This window comes from Eulemur rufifrons, chromosome 24 (assembly GCF_041146395.1).
Source record: "Eulemur rufifrons isolate Redbay chromosome 24, OSU_ERuf_1, whole genome shotgun sequence".
NCBI lineage: Eukaryota > Metazoa > Chordata > Mammalia > Primates > Lemuridae > Eulemur > Eulemur rufifrons.
In genome coordinates, this window is record NC_091006.1 from 33,212,834 (window position 1) to 33,233,894 (window position 21,061).

Genomic DNA, 21,061 nt, shown 5'->3' on the forward strand with positions numbered 1-21,061 from the left:
AGGATTGTAAAATTAAGAATTTTCACCACCTCTTGTTTTTATTTCTCTTAATTATAGTAGTTTTACTGTCTGCCAATGAAAATGAAAGGCTCATTTCTGGACCCTGTGTTCCTACTATTTTCTGTAGACCACAAAATAAGGACTACAAGGGTGCAACATGTTATTTTATTAGAGTAGAATAATAATTACTAATGTTAAGGGGAAAAAAACAAAATAAATATTCATTAGACATCTTCCTTTTAAAAATATATATATGGAACAAGAAGGGGAATTGAGAAAAATCTCAGTTTTCTTAATTTGAGCTAATAATTGTATATTTCAATAGACAATTGGAATCTTTGAAGAGTCCTATTTACTTATTCATATAAAAAATAAACTGGAACATTTGCTTATGTCAGACAAACTAGAGGTTAAATCCTTTTTCCTTTCTGTGGCCACCTTAATTAGCCTCTAATCCTTGGTTTCGTCATATGTAAAAGAAGGGCAATAATTCTTCATAGGATTATTATGAGACTAAGATAATTGATGTAAAGTAGCACAATGCTTGGCAAGTGCTCTATAGATGCTATGATCATTATTATTAGGAATATAGGTCACAGTATTTAATAAAGAAAACTAGGTTGGAAACAATCTAAATTTCCAACAATAAGGTAATGATTGAGCAAATTATTCAATGAAATGTTTTACAATAAAAATCTTATTGAAGAATATCTAGTGTCTAGGAATTTTCATTATATAGTGTTAAGGGGGAAAAGCTGAACAATAAATTATATATAGTGTTAAATTATACAATGTGAACTCAAAGTTTGATTGTGGGTGATTTTAATTGCTCCTTTATACTTTTCTGATTTTCCAAATTTCTGCCATGAGCATGAATCGTTTCATAAAAATTTATACAGAAAAAAGTTACCAAAAACAGTTACCCAAAAACTTTACCACCCTCAAAAAAATGTTAGTCAAAATATCAATATTTAAGCACCTGACTCAAAATAGAATATGCTTTGGCTAAATGTCCATATGACTAATTTAATAATTGAGTCTTAGGATAGAATGGATCTTTGAAATCACCTTAGAATATGCTATGTGATATTATTTATCTCTACATATGCTCTAGCCCCACAACTAGAGCCAAGACCCGTAGGCCTGCAGTCATTTCACGTATAGCTTGGTTTCCCTAGAATTCAGGAGGATGTGTTGTGCATGGCAGGAACTTGTGTTTATTGATAACAAACAAGCATAGATCTTCCACTCAATGACTCCAAACAAAGCAAATGTTTCATGTATTTATTATTTATCCCCTACTGCTTCCAAAAGAGTATCTGAGATGGCTTACAATAAAAGACTTAAAGAAAATACCATTGTTAGATTACAAATATTTGTAAGGGAAAAAGCAAATATGCCCAAATTTGTGCCTATGAACTAAGATTGAGCCTCATTTTACATTTATTTCTGGGCTTAGTGGAAGCCAAAGAGGAAAGGAAAATGAGTTTTATGATTATGAGTATTTGATTTCTAAAGTACAAATACCAGATTTTTTAATGGAAACACATTTTCCTGGTACCAATTCTAGAATATGTTTATCCTTTTTCAAAAAGTATACAACAACCTAGATGAAAGGTCTTTAATAACCTTTTCTTTTTTTTAGAAAATATAGAAACCATCTTGATATGATTGTTTCTTGAAGCCACCTTTGATCAACGCCATGGGAGTAAGACCAGAATATGTCATCAAAGAGCAGGCCAAGTAATGGACACCCCAGTTTTTTTAGTTCTCAGGCAATGTTACTTGATACAAGCTTAGAACTTCCATACCTATAGGAATAAGTGGATAGCTTCATAAGTGGAACTTGAATGATGGTTCCCTCCGCAGAGCTTTTGATGGGTACCGAATAGCAGTTTAAGAGACTAAAAGCCTGGAGTGCAAATAGTTTACTTTGCTGATTAAGGAGTCCCTGGGCTTTAAATTATAAGCATGCAGTCAACATAGTTGATATTCTCTTTTAAAAGCTGATAAGCCTGCTTTTTTTTTTTTTTTTTTTTTTTGCACGTGAAAGAAAATGTCAGATAATTAAAGATTCTACTTGGGGAATATTTTGGTGCTCAAATTTTGTCCCAGTTGGATTAGTTTAGGACATTATCAACTAGGCAGTTTTTGGAGAAGTTAAAACAACAATAAACATGGTACATGGACACTGTTGCTTTATCTCACATTCTGCCAAATAGTAAATGCTCATGACTTTATTAAGTCTTTAAATCACTCTAAGCCACATTTTTTTCATCTATAAAATGAAGAGCATGGACTAGATGAACACTAAGATCTCCTGCAGTCGACATTCTTTCATGCTGTTTTATCTACCATACTGGTTAAGTTCAGAATTGAGCAAATCTTGCCCTTCCTCCAATTTCTGGCTCACAGTTCAGTTTGGGGCAAACCTTGATTCTGAGAGCATTGGCCAATCACCAAAAGTTGAGCACTGTTTTTGCAATTTATTCTGTATGCTTGCTGGAATAACTGCTATTTCTAACTCCCAGTAAACAAACAAGGAATTTCTCTACAGTTGCACTTTTGATAAATTTGAACCCAGCTCAAACTGACAAACTTTTCTTAACACCGCCCCCCCACCTACACCCCCACCACAAGACCTCAGAGCACATCACTCTATTCTTTATGTTTTCTCTCTTTAACTTCTGGACGTGTTCATATTGTTAAAATTATCACACTGTATTATATTTATTTGCTTCCTATATAAGCTTGTGAGCTTCTTGAGGGAAAGGAGAGAGGTTTATTTAGTTTTATATCCTCAGCACAACTGGATGTGAGAAAGAAGTAGTGGGGAGGAAGGAAAGGAGAAAAGGAAAGGAAAGGACATGACTGGCTGCTTTATATCTGATGTCATAATCCCGTTGAGGTGGAAGGCATCAAATTTAACAGCCAGTTGGTTGTTTTTATGGTGTCATAATTCTACCACCCAGCCAGGAGCCATTTGTTCTGAAGTGTAATGTGCCAAACATCTAGATGGAACAGCTTTTTGAAAGTCCTCAACTTTGTCTACTCTGAATTTTACCTTTGTCCATCAGCTGGAGAAATTTTTAATTTGGGATTTTAGGAAGCCAACAAAAGATTAACTGAATCCACTCAGCAAAGTGAGAGCTATGTGTATGAAGGTTGTGCTAAACCAAATATAAATATATGCAATAAGCTACAAAGATATACAGTGGGATCCTCATCTTCATTTCCAGTCTTCCTCACTAGGGACAGTTGCAAACCCTTCGCTAGTGTGGCTATAAGAATAGTCTGTGTTCTGGCTCAAGTACTTTTCCAAGCACCCCTCATCCTCTCCTGGGTGTGCCATGCTATCTTTTCTTACTGCTGTCTGTGTTAGGATCTTGTTTCTTTGAATCGGGGCTTGTATTACTATTTGAAGAAAATCTTTTAGCTTTTGCTAACCTGCTTGCATAAAGTTACCTTTACAGTGTTTATCAGTGGTGTTGCCAAGGCCTTTTGTACTCACAGGTACTTTGTTCTTGCAGGTAACAAAACACTTCTTTGTACACTTAGTGTTCTCTAACCTGAGTGCTCTCCGTTTTCCATTCAGGAGCTTCCTTTTGTTCTCTGCCCTACTGAGTGAAAGGAAAAGATTTTTTTTCTCCCGCTGGAGGAAAAAAAAACAAATTGGTTGGGATCTGAGCTGAAGGCAGCCTCCCCCACTGGGCAGAAGCACAGATGCTGTTTCCTGTGTCATACCAATGAACTCAGAGTACCAGTTCAGGATTTTTTGGGACAATTATTTCATGCCCACTATTGATTAAAGTACAAAAACAAGAGGAAAATATTAATACATGACAACTTATCACCTTGGCACCTAAATAAACTATAGAACATTTGCAACAAATACAGATTAGAAGGAAAAAAAAACAAGGTAGACATAGTGTGATTTTGGAGGGCCATAAAATATTCTTCCTATCTCAACCCAGGTTTCCATCATAGTTTGTTCAAAAAAGAGGGCATCCTTGCCCTCAGTCTTTTCAGCTCTGCGAACAAAATGCAATGGCAAAATCATAGCTCTGTGAAAATACCCATTGGAGGAGGGAGCTCAGGACACATTAAGCTATTGCAGTGGTACAGTGAGTACAGCCACCTTGCAGGAGACCCCTAAGCACCTCAGGAGAGAGACATGGGACAGCAGGAGACTCTCCTACAGTTCTAGAGGCTAGAATTCAGAAAGCAAGACTGGTTCCTTCTGGAGGTTCTAAGAGAAAATCTATTCCATGCCTCTCTCTTAGCTTCTGGTAGCTGTCAGCTGATTTTCAGATAGCCAAAGGGGTATTTGGTTCCAGGAAAATCAGTGATCAGATATCTCGCCACCTAAGTGGGAGAGAGGTTGGTAAAATCAAGGCAGGGCTTCTGCTCTTAGAAACTGGGCGATCAGGCAGATTTCTAAGACATTTATTAAGTTTCATTATTGGGCTGGATATTGAAGATAAAAGTATGAGTAAGACATCTACCTACCAGACAGAACACACCATCTTTTAGATTAAGTCAGCAGGTAGATGAGATGAAATACAATACAATCTGAAGTGCTACAAAAGCTTAGGAGCAGCCGTTAGGGACAGACCTGTGGGAATCTCTGAAGCCTTTGGAGAAGATGGAACATTTGGATATTCTTGGGGGATGAGTAAGAGTGTACTTGCCAGAGAGAAAGAGGACTTCCCCAGCAGAGGAAAAAGAGGCAAAGCGTAGGAAAGAAGGGCTACATTACCAGATCTGGACACAGGAACTCAGGATCAGTCAAAAGCCCAGTTATCTGATTCCATAAACCGGACCGAGACAGACGCTTAGCAGAAACTTAGTGCCGACTCCCACGGCATTGGGCTACAACTTACAGTCTTCCTGCCTAAGATGAAGGTTTGTCCTAGAGATGGAGGGAGGAATGAGCCTAAAGATGTGAGTCCAGTGGTTCCAGCATTTGGGGGGAAAAGAAATACAGAGAGAGATGATGATCAGCTAGGTACTGACATTAGCTAAAGCCAGGGAAGAGAAGGGAAAAGATTACAAGAGATTTCCTGTATGGACGAGTTATCTAATTTACACTTCATAGAAATCCTCTGATGGAAAGAAAGTAGGCAGAACAGCGAAATAACCGCTCAGCTCATCAAAAAGCAAAACTGACCTAGTTCCTAGAAAAAGGAAGCCTCACCAGCGAGTCTCTTTGGTGCTTCCTGCTGAGTTAGGTGGCCCTAGGGCCCAAAGGTGCTGCCTGGAAGTGATCCAGCCACCCGAGGAACAGTTCTTGCACCTTGGCTGCTACTAAATTCACTGCATTGTTTTTTTCAGTTAAAAGGATTATTGGATTATATCGACAACAGTGTACAACGAGTGTGTACTCAAGTTACTTGTACATTTGGGTGGCTTCCTGGTGTGCGGTAAATGTCTGTTAAATCACGTTCCCAAGGATATGCATCGTCAACATTATCCCCAATAGTAAAGGCAAAATCCACCCCCAATACCAAAGGAAAAAACATCAGACTTCATAGGTCCTCCAGACAGGAAGCAGCCCTGAAGTGATTCAATGTCCTCCTTGAGGACTCTCAGTTTTCAGGACTTTAGTCGCCTACTTGGCAAGTTGTTAACTCTGTCCACATCGTCGCCTCCCCGGTCCTCCTGCACGTGTACCCTGGATATCGCCCCGCCCGGCCCTACCCGAGGCCGCCGCCACAGCTCTGCGAGGCACCAGCCCTCGCGACGGGGAACGGAGGGGAAGGCGAGAGGCGTCCTGTTTCCGAGGGCGCCCTTTCGGGGGAACGAACACCCATCGGGCCCTTTCCAGCCCCTGCGTGATAAAACGCGCCCCGAGGCCACGATCCTGGGTGCAGAGCCGGCGGAGGAGCCTGAGCCCGCACACCCCGGGGCCTCGGAACCTCCCTCCCCGGCAGGCGCGCGGCGGGGGAAGGCTGAGCGTGGCGGTCCCCGGCCCCGCCAGGGCGCAGGCGCAGCGCGCAGGGCTCGGCGGGCAGGGCCGGGCGGGGAGCGCGGCGGCGGTGGCGGCGGCTGGCGCGGGACGATGGCGGCAGCGGCGGCGGCGGCGGCGGCCGAGCAGGTCTGTGAGCCCCGCCACGGCCCGGGGCTGGAGGAGCGGGGGAGGCCGGGTCCTGCTGGTGGGGGCCGCGGTACGGTCGCCCGGCCAGCCAGCAGGGGCCGCGGCGCGAGGGCCGGAGGAGGCCAGGCTCCACGGGGAGGAGCGGGGCGGGAGGAACTGTCCGCAGCAGCCGAGGATGCTGCCAAAGGCCGGACGGGACCCCCGGCCGGAGCTCCCCGGCCTGAGAGGGGGAGCCAGCAGCGGCCCTCTGCCTGGTCTGGCTGTCTCACAGCCGGGGAAGCAGGGGTCTCCGTCCAGAGGAGCTAGGAGGCGGCCGTGCCAGCCCGGAGCCTGCGCTGGGACGTGCCAGCGAAGATGCAGATAAAAATAACCTCACCCCCAGCCAGGAGGCTCCCCTGACCCCAGCCAAGAAATGGTCAGCTGTTGCCTGGGAGTCAACTTGCGGCCACTCCTTGTTTCTGCCGTCCCCAGTGCGCAGACATCACAGGTTTCCCCCTCCCACTTTGGTTTTTGGAGATTTAGTCACCAGTATAACACTGGTGATTTCCTAACCTGCATTGTAAACTTGGAACTTAGAATGGTTTTAAAGGCTTTTTCTCCCCCAAATCAAGCTATATATATGCATATATATACATGCACATATGTGTGTAAATATGTTTGCACACATGTATATACATATATAATTGTTAGGGTGATGTATTATAATAAAAATAATTTTCAAAGCCACTTTTTCTCCTTAACTGTTGTTTTCCTTTAAAAAACTATGATATGATAGTTTCTCTTGAAAAAGTCTCATTCTTCAACATTGTAGAAAAAAATTAGTAAAATTGTCAAACGTTCTGTTTGACCTTTGGAAAGATTTTCTTAGATAATTAACTGTTGGAGACCTATTAGATCTATGTCACCGGAGGGCATAAAAAAATAAAAGGTGTAAAATCTGCCTTCAAGGAGCTTAGAGTCAAACAGCCAGAAAAATGCAGAAAAAATCAGCTAAAGGCAATAGGCAAGGTGCAGATTTGTAACAGTAAAATAAAATGTAAAAGAATGACTGAAACTGAAAAGCCACAAAGCTTGGAGTTGTTGAGGTTAGTATCATTCCTTGGCCTTCCTGAGTTCCCTCCTAGTTTATCAGCTTCTGTTTTAGATGATTCTTTTTCCATCTATATCATACCTATTGATACTCTTGAGGTTCTGTTTTTGCTTTGCACAAAATCTGGGCAATCTGATCCATTCCTCAATCTCCACTTCAAATTTATGCTTTTATGTCTCCAGCCCTGAATTTAACAGAATTTTCCATAAATGTTCAGAATTGGACTGCGTGATAGTCACTATTAAGAGGATTACAACCATCCATTCACTTGGTTAGCCTAGCCAGAAACTTAGGAGCAGGGCTGGCTTAAGGGAGCTCAGAAGAAACCACACTTGGTTTAGTGCTTTGCTGTCCTTGGCTTGATATTTGAACAGGGTGCCCCACATTTTCTTTTTCCCCTTGACCCCACAAATTATAGCTGGTCCTGCTTGGGAGTCATCTTAGACCCCTCTGTGTCACACTCACATCCAACCAGTCGTCAAGTCTCTGACAGTTCTACCTCATAAAACTTCTCCCCAGTCTCCATCTCCAACGCCCAAACTCAGTCTGGCCCTGAATTGGACTCAGAGAAACCTGCTCTTGATAACTTCATCTCTAGGCTGTCAGTTCCAGTTCATCTCTTTTGGGTGTGATTTTGACACAATGCAAATCTGATTGTATCACTAACCTATTTTAAATCTTCAGTAGTTCCCCGTTGCCCTCAGGATAAAGTCCATCGTTCTTGCCACGGTACTTATGTCGTTTACTGGCCCCGAACCACATCTCTCACTCATTTTTTTTCTTTCATTCCTGTACCTGTCCTCCTCACCATCCACATAAAGCTGCCAAAATTAGTCTCCCCAGAGATGACTTGTACTTAAAGTCTCCATGTGGTTCCAAGCTCTCTTCATGTAAATGAATACACACACACACACACACACACACACACACACAGTTGTTCCTCAGTATCCGTGGGAGATTGGTTTCAGGACCCGCCCCCCCACAAATGTGAAAATCCACAGATGTTCAAGTCCTTTCTATAAAACGGTGCAGTATCTGTATATAACCTGCGCACATCCTCCCGTACTTTAAATCATCTCTAGATTACTTCTAATACCTAACACAATAAATGCTATGTAAACACTTGTTGTACTTTATTGTTTAGGGAATGACGAGAAAAAAATCTGTAAATGATGAGTATAGAGGCAATCGTCCATTTTTTTCCAAATATTTTCGATCTGCAGTGGTTGAATCCCTGGATGCAGAACCCATAGATATGGAGAGTAAAGAAATTGGTAAATTATTAATAAAAACAAGATTACCTATTATAGGATATATATGACACTGCCCAGAAGTGAGCTGTACACTTTACCGACAGTAGGACTATTGAAAGCAGAGAGGGAATATATGTTATCAGTTAGTTACACTAAAGGTTCTATCTATACTAACTCTCTAAGCACAGTCATGCCCTTACTGGAAGCCTGCAATTCAATGTGACTTGCAGGTTATTAGTGGAAAATATCTCAGTAACCAATTCAGCTTTCTTTAGGTATGAATTTGCACTTAATAAATAAATGCATCAAAAAGAGGAGGGTATACTTGTTCCATTACGCTGTGTTTTGTCTTCAGCAAAGTTCCAATGGTCCTGTAAAGAAGTCCATGCGTGAGAAGGCTGTCGAGAGAAGGAATGTGAACAAAGAGCACAATAGTAACTTTAAAGCCGGATACATTCCAATTGATGAAGATCGTCTCCATAAAACGGGATTGAGAGGAAGAAAGGGCAACTTAGCCATCTGTGTGATTATCCTCTTATTTATCCTAGCTGTCATTAATTTAATTGTGAGTATACGGTACAGAATACTCTCTTTAATTACCATGGGGCATTTTTCATTTGTTTTCCAGTGAAGTCATGGACTTTGTTTCTGTAATTTCTTTTAGGACTCTTTTATTTTCTGCTTTTCTGCACATGTTTTCTCTCTTACTGAGTTTTAATGAATATATATTTAAAACCTAGTATCCTGATATTTGCATATATTAATTTCATTTAGAAATGATTGTTCATGGATTCTTCCCTTTAATGGACTTAACGTTTAAGAAGGGTAGAGTTGGGAGTCTCCCGCTAGCTCAGTCGGTAGAGCATGAGGCTCTCAGTAAGGTAGACTCAACTCAATAGAAGAGAACTTTGCCAGGATGATTTTATTGCTTTCACCTCTCCTAAAAAATAAAATCTTTTGTTTTCATTTAACTTTCCCTACATTTTTAGTGTTGCCTCCTCAGCTAGATTTTAAAATTGTAAACCCTCTGATGACAGTGAAGGGCTATATCTTGTAGTCCTGAGTCCCAGTTTTCAAGGAATGCAAGCTGGTTCACACTAAGGTGCTGAGGACTTGATAAGTTGCCTTTTCCAAAGATGTTAATATTTGCTTTCTTAAAGAAGAAGGCCTTTTAATTTGAGGTTGTAACTATCTGAGGGTTAAATTTGAAATACTCTGGCATGGGTGTGGATGGGTATTTTCAGAGAAAGTGATAATTGGTACACCTAAAACTGATCATGAACATGATCTGCAGCAGTTTTAAAGTGATTCTTTTTTATTTTCAACTTTTAATGCCCCCAAGCCAGTCCTTTTGTATTTTATGTATATGCAAAGCATTTCTGTCTAATTCTTCACTTAAATCAGAAAGAGTTGGTATTACACATTTCATAGTAGGTACTATAAATGGCTTTACTTGGAACACAAATTCTGAATACGTTTTATCTTATAATTTATTTTATTGGAGACATCTGGTCAAGATGGAAGAACAGGGACATTTTTATCCTCTTGTCTAAAAAGCTCATCCCAAAGTGACAATGTCAAGAAACGGAAATATCATGGAAAATGGGAAGCAGCTGAAATCCTAAACCATAATACATGAAGACAAAAAGTAGGAGGAAAAATAGCAAATAACTTATCATGAGGAGAAACTGCTTGTGTGTGTGTTGGGGAGTGGGTTGTCAAATCCTGAAAAGCCTCAGGAATATCTTGAAAAGCAGGAGTGAGGCAGAAACCCAAAACAGAGAACTTGTTTGAAAAATCTATATAAGGAGCAGTGATATCCTTTCCGGCCAGCAGTTAGACACCCACCACCTCTCCTAACCCCACACAAAACTGGTGTCTCTTGACACACTGGACCAGAGAGGGTTCTTTCTGCTTGAGGTTGGGACTCATAGAACATTTTATTAAGAGATTTTACAGAAGTGTTGGAGGATTTGAGATTTAGTTAGATTTTCAAAGAAACTAAGCAAATTAAAAAAAAGAAGTATTAAACTCAGAGAGAGACAAAGTACAGGAAAGGAACTGCCATCATGGTACAGTATTTGGTTTAGCAGTGAACAATATTTACATGGTCCTAATACTGAAGATACTGAACATGAATTTAACCAAAACTTGAGATTGGAGTTGGGAGAGAAAAGAGGTATAAATGAGCTAAAATTCTTACTTGCTAAAATAGGAAATTAGCAGATAAAAACTAAAATTGGTGAATGAAGAAATGATAGTATAATGTATATTATTTGGAAATATGGTGATAAATTCTAGACAAAATACCTAAAATTGTTGAAAGTGGTTGTCTCTGGGAATGAGATATGGAGAGAGTAGGAAAAATGAGACTGTCCTTTTTTTATTATGGACCTTTTTAGCACATTTTGACTTTTAGCTATTTGCATGTAATACCTTGACAAAAATAAAACTGGTTTTGTTTATAGGTGGAAAACCATCTGATATGTCCATCTCACTGATTAAACATTTTAGGAGGTCTTTAATGTTTTGGCAATGATATTTTCTATTTGTTTTCCCATTATGTTAAATGTATGCAGGTTATTAACCGTGGGCTTGTGTTCTTTTTCAGATAACACTTGTTATCTGGGCTGTGATTCGCATTGGACCAAATGGCTGTGACAGCATGGAGTTTCATGAAAGTGGTCTGCTCCGATTTAAGCAAGTATCTGACATGGGAGTTATACACCCTCTTTATAAGAGCACAGTAGGAGGAAGGCGAAACGAAAATTTGGTAATCACTGGCAACAACCAGCCTGTAAGTGACCACGTTAGCTGAAATACTGTGTGGATGGAGACGGGCATTCGAGAAAAATTCTATGCAAAAACCTAGAGTCGATTATTAGAAATAGATATTTTCCTTTAGAGAAAATTAATATATTTATGAATATTTTAAAAAATACATTCACAAATATTAAATGTTTAATAATATTGTTAGTTTTATAACCTATTAAAGTTAGATGCTTTCTTAATATTCTAGATTTTGTTCAATGGTAGCATTTTCTATGACAGATGTAATTAACACAAGAATATATAGGTTATTCTTTTCTCGTCCATACAAGGAAGCCATTAAAAAACCACCTTCCCAGGTTAGGATAGCCTGTATTTTGGGGGAATCTGGAAGAGAATATGCCAGTCTAGTCAGTGGCAGCCCATGCCAACAGGCTGCTATATCATAGGTTTTCAACTGAATAAAATCTCACGGAGATATTCTTACTACCACCGCTGCCCATCTCAGGCCTTGGACTGTGCTCCCTAATACTCGTGTTTTTGTGCAGAGCAGTATAAGCAAATAAATAATTGAAAGCAAATAAAGTATTTGAAGTTAGTCTATTATTGTAGTTTTTTAAAGTAGTGTTTTATAATGTTCTTAATGAATTTTGGTTGCAGTATTCTTTGAAAACATATTCACAATAAAGTGTTTTTCTGAAGATTGTTTTTCAGCAAGGGACAACAAAACTCAGTGTAGAAAAGAACAAAACCTCTATTACAAGTGACATTGGTATGCAGTTTTTTGACCCAAGAACTCAAAATATCTTGTTCAGCACGGACTATGAAACTCATGAGTTTCATTTGCCAAGTGGAGTGAAAAGTTTGAATGTTCAAAAAGCATCTACCGAAAGGGTATGATTTATTTTCTTTGTTTTACTAATGGAGAGAATTCTTATCTAAAGCTATAAAGTGGGGGGAGAGTTTTGCTATTTCATAGTGGTATGAAAGAATATATTCCAGAACGCTGGAAAGAATTAGTTCTAGATCTGTCATTAAGTAGCTTGTGTGATCATTGTCAAGTCATCTCTCTTTATCTCAATTTCTACTTCTATAAAATATGAATGAAAACACCATGCCTTCCATAGCTCATGATGGAAACTCCTATTTCTCTATCTTTGATAATAATTCTCACGTTAATTTAGAATGTCTTTTCAGTACTTTTTTTTTTTAATTTTCAGATTACCAGCAATGCTACCAGTGATTTAAATATAAAAGTTGATGGGCGTGCTATTGTGCGTGGAAATGAAGGAGTATTCATTATGGGCAAAACCATTGAATTTCACATGGGTGGTAATATGGAGTTAAAGGCTGTGAGTATTTTTTAAGAGTTTAAGAGAATTCCTAGGTTCTTAGATACATAAATTCATATGTAGAATAGCATGCAATTATTAAAACTGATATAGTTGTATATTTTTTGACATGGAAAGAAGTTCAAAATGGATTGTGAAAGAAAGTTACAAGATAATTTGTGAAATGTCATTTTTATTTTTCAGAACATATGTATGTTTATAAAAATCTGGAAGGATATGTTATAATATCAACAATGTTTAGGTAGGGATAGCAGATAACAGATGATTTCATTTTTGTTTTGCTTCTGTTAGCATATATTTTCTAAATTTTCTTTTTTTGGTATAATGATCACTTGTATTATTTTAGAAGGCTAAAAAAAAAACCCTCTAAAAGTGAGTTCTGGAAAATCAAAGTAAATATCCATGCCCTGAAGTTGTTGTTGTTTTTAATTAAAGATTTTTATATTCTTTCCTGAGTTTCATATCCATTGATGTGAAAAAAAGCAATTAGCAAATATATAAAATGTATTTTATTTAGATATTTTTATTAAAAATATACTTTTAATTTGTTATTAATTATAAAGGAAAATGACTTTTGCCTTTATGGTGGCTTTGAAAGTGAAGTTTTCTTTGTGCTTCACAGATTATATCTGAACTTTAACAGGTATGATATATCATGTAAGGGAGCCACAAGTCTAAAAACTTTTTATTGGCTCACAGTTCTGGTCCAAGCATATTTATTCAAAATGCCTTTGAGCACTTACGATATCCTGTTTAAAGCTAATTTAGTTTGTCTTACCAAGCATTACATGACAAAAATAAACTTAAACCTAAGGACTTATATATAATTCTTTCCTTTTTTAGAAAATTCAATTTCACAGTTCTTAAAAGAAAAACTTTAAACAATTAGTTGCTTCACTTTCATAAACAGCTTTTCCCCCCAAAGCACATAATCACATCTCTAAATAAAGATGAACATATTTATGATTAAGTTAATGATTAAGTTATTATGATTAAGTTAATATTAGTGGTTGGTTTTAAAGTGTATCTGCTAATCATTATAAAGAATTTTATCAATTAAAGTGCTTTTTTTGAAAAAGCTACTTGGAAACAATTTAAAGAAAGTAAAATTAAATGAGCACAAGATGGCAGCATTGGAACAAACTTTGAAAACTAGTCCCTTAAGAATTACCGTATTTCTATCCCATCTACTAGCACTACACAATCCATTGGCCATTTCCATTACTTCATAACCAACTTTCTTTCTTTGCTTTAAATGCCATTAGTCAAAATTTGGAATTCCCGTTTTAACCTTTCCCTTGAACTAAGATTCACACATCCAACTGCGTACTTACCTTCTCCACTTCATGTCTGATTGATAGATAGTATCTCAATAAGTTTAAAATCTCGACATCTGCCCTTCCCTGCAAACACGCATTTCCTTCTGTGTTCCTGTTTGGTTAATGACACCCATCAGTTCATCAGCAAAGCCTCTGGCTCCACCTTGGGAAGCTGCACAGAGCGTGGCAGCTTCTCGCCAGTTCCACCATCACCACTGTGGCGTAAACCGCCATCATCCCCTGCCTGGACGGCTGCTCTTCCTGACTGCTCTTCCTGCTGCCGTCCTTTCACCCCTGTGGTCCTGTGGTCGGTTCTCTACCCAGCAGCCAGAGCGATCCCTTTCAAAAGATCCCGTCACTTCCCTATTCACAAACCTCCAAGTGGCTTCCCATCTAATTTGGAATAAAATCTGAAGTCCATTCCCCAGCCTTACATGTCTTGTCCCTAGTTATTTCCTTTACCCATGTCCCCCTCACCCTGTATGCTTTGTCCACACCGGCCTCCTAACTGTCCCTAGAACACCGGGGGCATCTTTACCTTGGGGCCTTTGCGTGCACCATTTCCTCTGCTTGCAGTGCCCTCCCCAGTCACCTACGCAGCTCACTCCCTCACCTCATCCACTCCCACTGGCCACCTGTGTACAACAGAATCCCTGCCTGGGCTCTCTCTGCTCACCCTGCTTTATTTTTCCTCATAGCACCGATCCCATCTGATGTCCTGTGTTTTACTTGTTCAATTGTTTGCTGTCTGCCTCTACTCCATTAAAATGTCCACTCAGTGAGAACTTGGACTTTGCCTATTTTATTTACTGCTGTGTCCTCAGCCCCTAGAATCGTGCCTGGCACGTAGGAGGCACTTAATTCTTATTTGTAGAGTGAATGAAAGGAAGAAAGGAGGAGAAGCAGGGAGGAAAGGAAAGAGAGGCTTAGGAGTCCCTAAAAAGAAAGGATTTTAAGGACCTACAAGAATGTTTCTAAAACATCAGGTTTGAAGTAAAGAACATCTAGTTTCCTTCGAGTGCCCGGTCTTCAAAGTTATATGGTTTGAATCTGCATTTATGGTGCCACAAAAACACTGGAAATTAAAATTAATTCCCTCTAGGAGAAAAAGTCTTTTCCTTCTCATGATCATAAACTTATCAATCAGTAACTTCGCTATAATTCTCTTAGGACTTAAAATGATCTGTGACTTTATGAAGATCAGCTTTATTATGTACTTAGGAATTTTGACGTAATTTTAACTAACAATTGAGAAATAAATTGTTACAAGTTTATTGACATACATTATGGATTAAATAAGCTAAGAATCACTAGGCGAATCTTGATATTAGTTTTGTTATTTGTTTTTGCTGTTATTTTGCTCATGATTTTACTCTTTCTTACTGCCTTCTCTTATTATTGATATTCCACTGAGTTTTTTTATTGACTCTGTTGTATACTCATTCAGGAGGTCAGTAAAGCATATTATCGTTCTCCTAATAGGAAAACAGTATCATCCTAAATGGGACTGTGATGGTCAGCACCACCCGCCTACCCAGTTCCTCCGGCGGGGACCAGCCGGGCTCCGGGGACTGGGTGCGCTACAAGCTCTGCGTGTGTGCCGACGGCACGCTCTTCAGAGTGCAAGTAACCGGCCAGAACATGGGCTGCCAGACATCCGACAACCCCTGTGGGAACACACATTAGAAGCACCGCAGAGGTCATCGACATGTTTGTATCTTGACCTTTTTGTACGAGTGTGCATGTAAATCATTGTTTTTACAGAGTTCGCCATAACTCGTTGTAATCATTTGAACTGCAGAGCACGACTATATCTGTTACGTAGTCTCCATATTTAAAATGTTCCGAGAACCTAAACTCTAACACAGTTATTAAGTAGCACTGATCTTCAAATGACTGTTCTCTAAAACAATTGTGAGAAGTGAATAAAATCAAAATAAGTGTTTTTAAACTTCCACTGTCCCTTCTCTAAAGGATAAAGGGCTGACGCACTGTTCAGACTCACCGTAAGGAAGCTTTTGGTGACTCTCATGGGGACAGACCCACTTAAGATGGTAAAAGGTACCCCACACCACCAGGGCTTCATGCTCTGCCTCTTGGCTTCTAAAAGGAAAGACACCAATTTCTAGTGCATTAACGTCGAGCCATATTTTCACAAGTAAGTGAAGTCACTAAACAACTTTACGTATATGTGAGATCAAAACTATGGTTTCCTAGTTTTGCACTGGGAAGAAAATATCCTGTAATAGAATGTTTACTTGAAATAATGATAAATATTAAGTGTTCACAATGTGGTGGAAACTAAAAGACAATCTCAGCTTTAACTTTTAAGTACTAATGATAGCTGTCATTCGTTGAGCATCTGATACATACCAGGCATTGTCCCAGGTGTGGCATGTTTAATGTCTCTAATTCTCACCACAACTCTGTAAGCAGGCCTTCTCATTCCAGTTTTACCCATAAAGAAACTGACATCAGAAAAGTTAAGAAACTTGTCCAGCATCACATAGTAAGTAGCAGAGTTGGGGTTGGAATTCAGGTGTGCTTGCAACCTAGAATGAATTCATGACCTCTGATTCCACATGCCATGTTCTTTTCATTATCTGCACTGACTTTTCAATTATTTAAAACTCTAGAAAGATGCATAAAGATTAACTTAAACTTACCTAAGAAGGTAAGAATTAAACAAAACAAGTATGCTTACTCTAGTTAAAAGACAAGTAAATCTCATGTCAGACAAAAAAAATCACTGTCAGAGTTTAAACTATCTTAAGCCAATTCCAAAATTTTATACTACAGAGAGGTCACAAATTGGGCTACTTGTGAGTCACCCCGGTTTCCCAGCTGATGGGCCCTGGCACACTGGGGCACCCACATGGTAAACAGGGGTGCCAAGATACTTACCCCCTCAGCCCTGGGGCAATGCAGTGGAAAGTGGGGAGGCCACAGGCCCTGACAGGCTGCAGGCCGGGGACGGCCTGGTGGGTTTACTGCAGCAGGTGCCGTAAATGTTACCCTTTTTAACGTGTGCCACGCCTGGAAAATAGGTCGGGAAGCCCTGGACCAGAGAGTGCTGACTCAGGTGATGTGAGGGATTTTTAAGTATGTGTAAGAATTTATCTTTGCTCCTAATATTGCTATCCCACTGTAATTATTTACGGCCTCAAGCCGGTTGATTTTTCCTGTATTTTATATTTGATTTGAAAGGGACAGGGACCCCTAAGTAGTTAGCTGTAAAATAGGCAATAGAGCCGTATCCCGGGCCCCACCCTGTATTCAAGTGTGACATCATTCTGTCAGGGTCACTCTGAACTGTGTAGCAAAGACAATCAATAGAAAAAACAATTTGTATTCAACATAGTCCCAGTTCTCTCTGGGAGAAAAACCAAATACCTTAGAGATCACGCAGTCATTAAATTATGCTGAAATAAGGCTTGACTGACGGCCTAACGCTGAACGCAGTTTTTAAATGAAAAGAGAGAGCGAGTGAGATTTATTAACTTCAGAGTGTTGTTACTAATCGTTGTAGTGATATTTGAGCCCTTCTGGATATATTCAATATCACTTAATATCTGACTGATATTCAGAAAAAAATCGCTGGAATTTTCATTCAGATGCTCAGTATATTGTTAAACTGTACATTCATTCCTTGTCTACTCTATTTAGATTTGTTTTGAAAGTTTCTTTAAATAAATATTGGTACAAAAACGGCAGAACGCTATATTACAAAGTATTATTTATGGAATTTAATTCATGGAAATATAATCTACTTTTACTCCTCTTTGAGAGGTACTTGTGTTTTTGATACATCGCCATTAAGTGCTTTTGACATGAGAGGATATTTTCCTGTTTTTATAAAACTGACTGTTAACAGATGTAGCATTTTAGAATACCTTACAGGTAGTCCTTGCCTTTTCACTGAAATGTCGATCTGGAAGATTATGCCCTGTTTTGATTCACAGTAAAGCTTCAACTACTTCTTGTCGCCACCAGATGGCGTTTTTCTGTAAACCGAAGTGCTGACTTTGCCTCTTCCCGCTGTCTGTTCATCTCCGCAATGAGCACCGATTCTGCGAGCAGTAGCTTCGGGGCAGGTGATTGACAAGGACAGGACCCCGCGAGGGGGTGCAGGTGCATGCTTGTTGAAACAGCCACAATATTCTAGCGGTGGGTTGCAATGACAAGGGGGACAAATGAAATAAACTCAAGGTTTTTTAGAGACTGTCTAATGGGCAGCTATAGGAAAAATGTAAAACACCACAAAACAAGGACTGCCTATGCACAGTCTGAAATATCTTAAAATATACTTATTTGTATTCTTTTAGCATTGTGAAAAAAACAAAATAAATTTTGTGCGATACTTTTGATGATGCAAGGTAGAAGTTCTACCTAGTTTTGAATGAATGTTTTTTTTAAGGAGGTGAGAATGTGACGGTGCTAAGCTAAACTGGACAAAGAAGAGAGCACTGAAATGCCGATAAATTTAGTAATCTTTTACAAAGTGTTGAGGGGGCAAAGATTACAGATCATGCCATACAAAAATAAGCCCGTAAATCTGTTTCAGATAGCTGACTTGAGTCTCAGTTAATTCTGTGTGTAATAACTATTAATGACCTTTGTTTACAATAAAAATTCTGTAAATTGTTTGCTGTTCCTTTTTTAATGGTTATATCTTAACAGGGTTCTACTTAATCATGCAAACATGATGGATTTAATTATGGCTTGAAAATGCAACAGTATCAGCTATTCATGTAATCTCCCTGGAATCCTAGAACTCAAGGTTAGAGAGGTGTACATTCCCCGTTTGGAAAGTCCTACCCTCTGTGCATTGCAGAAGGCCTCTCTCCAGCCAGGGGCTCTGCCCCAGTGTCCCAGGGAATGAGCACACTCCCTTGGCAGGAGGCCAGAGCCTGGAGACGAAAGGGTGACTGAGGCTTGCCGCTGAGCAGCTTTGATGGCAGGATGGGTGGAGCCTCAAAGGCTGAGGTCTTAAATCCTCACCTGGCTTGATCCAGATAGAGACCCGTTTGAAAATTACCTAGGATCCTAAGGTATGTCTTAGAAGCAATGTTACTTTCCACGTCTTACCACCAAAAATTTCCTTCAGTTTTGCCACCTTCTCTTTTATCTATGAATGAACTCTTCATTTCCTTGCTATTCCTGGATTTTTCCTGCTGCTTTCTCCCTATCTCTTTCACATGCACGCACACACCCCTGGTATTTCTAACTACTTCCTCATACTTCAGCCTGACTATGTCCATTTAAAGATTTACATTTTTGTAATCGTTTCCAGTTTCCTCAGCAGCTTTTTTCTGGAGTTCTCAGTGGTTCCTTACCTAATACATATAAATGTGTATGTAGTATAAATAATTTTTTTTTTTTTTTACAAATTAATACCTTTCACTTTAACATATAAGATGATCCTTCTCTAGCTGTTTTGAACTCAAATCTATTAGTTAGTGTATAAATCTCTTCAACTTAAAAAGAACCAAGGCAATAAAAATCTTTATGAAAAAGTATTTTTCAACCACATCTCTCTCTTCAATACTGCAAAGTAATGTGCCGGTGAATGGTGACTATTTTTTGTTGCTGATGTTGTTACCTTAGCTTGGTGTATAATTGTAGATATAATGATTGCAGCTTTGAATGCAGAAATATCTTTCTGACTGAGCAAATTAATTCAACTTCTGATATTGCATAAGAGGCACACTATAAAAATAAATCACTCCCCCAAGCCTTAGGGCACCTTTGCAGTTCATGGCCATGTGTACCTGAATTTAGATGCCCTTCAAAATATGGGAGAATTGACCTTGTATGAAACAAAGGCTTAAAAATTAATTTGTAAATTTCATTCACTTCCTGTTTTCATTCATACAGAGCATAGCCCAGTGATACACTGCAGACTAATTAAAAATACGAAACATGTTCCCTTTCTGGGAGTTCAAAACAGACACAGAGTAAAGCGATAGCAATGCAGGACAGTATTGACAGTCTATCAAAGTGAATGGTAGTAACATGTATTTATTCATTCAGTAAATATTTACTGAAAGATTTCTGTAAACAAAAATAGAGGCTAAAGCAAGAAAAAGGGCCTCTGGCCATAGGATTTGAGGTAAATCTGGAAAGACATGTAGGATTTGGGCTTAGAAGAGGAAAAGGCATTGAGCTCAGAATGAGGAATGAACTAAAAGCTCATTTTGGCATGAGATACACATATATGGTTCTTTGCACAAACCACATCTTACACTTGGTGCACATGCACTCATCATACTAGGTCATAATTTTAGCTAGGTAAGACGAGGCTTTGTGGGCCAACCTGAGAGATTTGAGCTAGAGGCAATAAGGAGCCGTTGAAGATTTTGAACGAAAGAATGATATGAGGAAAATAGGATTACGGGAAAATAATTCTTTGGAATCACCTAGGATGAATCAAAAACTAGGAAAGTCAAGAGGGCAGAGGCAGGAAGAGCAGTTAAGCCACTCAAGGATTTCAGACTGCAGTGATGAAAACTAGAATGGGTGTCACTAGAACAGAAAGGAAAGGACAATTTGCTGTAAACATATATTGAATAATGTGATTATTTGTACAATGCTGGCTTTTAAAAGGAATTTAGTTTAATTAAAACTAATCACAAAAATTACCCATTTACTTTTCTTTTAAATTTATCTTTGTGATACATTGAGCCACTGTAATTTGTATACATTTTTAAAACTTTCAGTTGCTTCTCAAGAATTTTTGGTGAAAAACAGACTTGATATTTCTATATCTTAGTACAACTTCGTGGTTCTGAGGCAGAACATCCTTTTTATAACACATTGTACATTGTATTTATCTACATGATTTCAAAATGACTTGAAAAGTCGAAGAAGCCACAAAGCTTGTAGTTCTAGCCATAAAAAAAAAAATCAAGAGTCTCTTTTGTGAGTTGAACTTTCTACTCATAGTTATGGGAGGTTCACAGTTCAGTGTAAACGATGTCATTCATGTAATAAACCACATGGCTGAGTACAATGTCATAGATAAGCATAATAGACTTTGTTCAGTACTAACAACCAACAAAAAAGCAGAGAAGTCTTCAGCCTTGGTAAGGTTTCACTCCAAAGCAGACTACAGTGTCAACGATACTGGACAAGCCAATGCAGAGGTGAGGCCTAAGGGATTATATATTTTCTGAAAAATC

The 21,061-nt window shown here is 39.0% G+C and overlaps 1 protein-coding gene across 1 annotated transcript; it reads left to right on the forward strand.

Annotated features, from left to right (window-relative positions):
- The first annotated feature begins 6,054 nt into the window (after positions 1-6,054).
- On the forward strand, positions 6,055-18,452 carry SGCB (sarcoglycan beta). The gene is made up of 6 exons (XM_069457016.1): positions 6,055-6,097; positions 8,796-9,005; positions 11,052-11,237; positions 11,912-12,103; positions 12,430-12,561; positions 15,363-18,452. Exons 1-6 carry the CDS (start codon positions 6,062-6,064, stop codon positions 15,564-15,566), a joined length of 960 nt encoding a protein of 319 aa, XP_069313117.1. The 5' UTR covers positions 6,055-6,061; the 3' UTR covers positions 15,567-18,452.
- Positions 18,453-21,061: the final 2,609 nt, after the last annotated feature.

Excerpts from the sequence above, each read along its gene's own strand:
- SGCB (XM_069457016.1), top strand. The coding sequence starts at position 6,062 with ATGGCGGCAGCGGCGGCGGCGGCGGCGGCCGAGCAG. Across the intron at positions 6,098-8,795 it reads CGGCGGCGGCGGCCGAGCAG|CAAAGTTCCAATGGTCCTGT; the intron begins GTCTGTGAGCCC and ends TTTTGTCTTCAG. Across the intron at positions 11,238-11,911 it reads TCACTGGCAACAACCAGCCT|ATTGTTTTTCAGCAAGGGAC; the intron begins GTAAGTGACCAC and ends GTTTTTCTGAAG.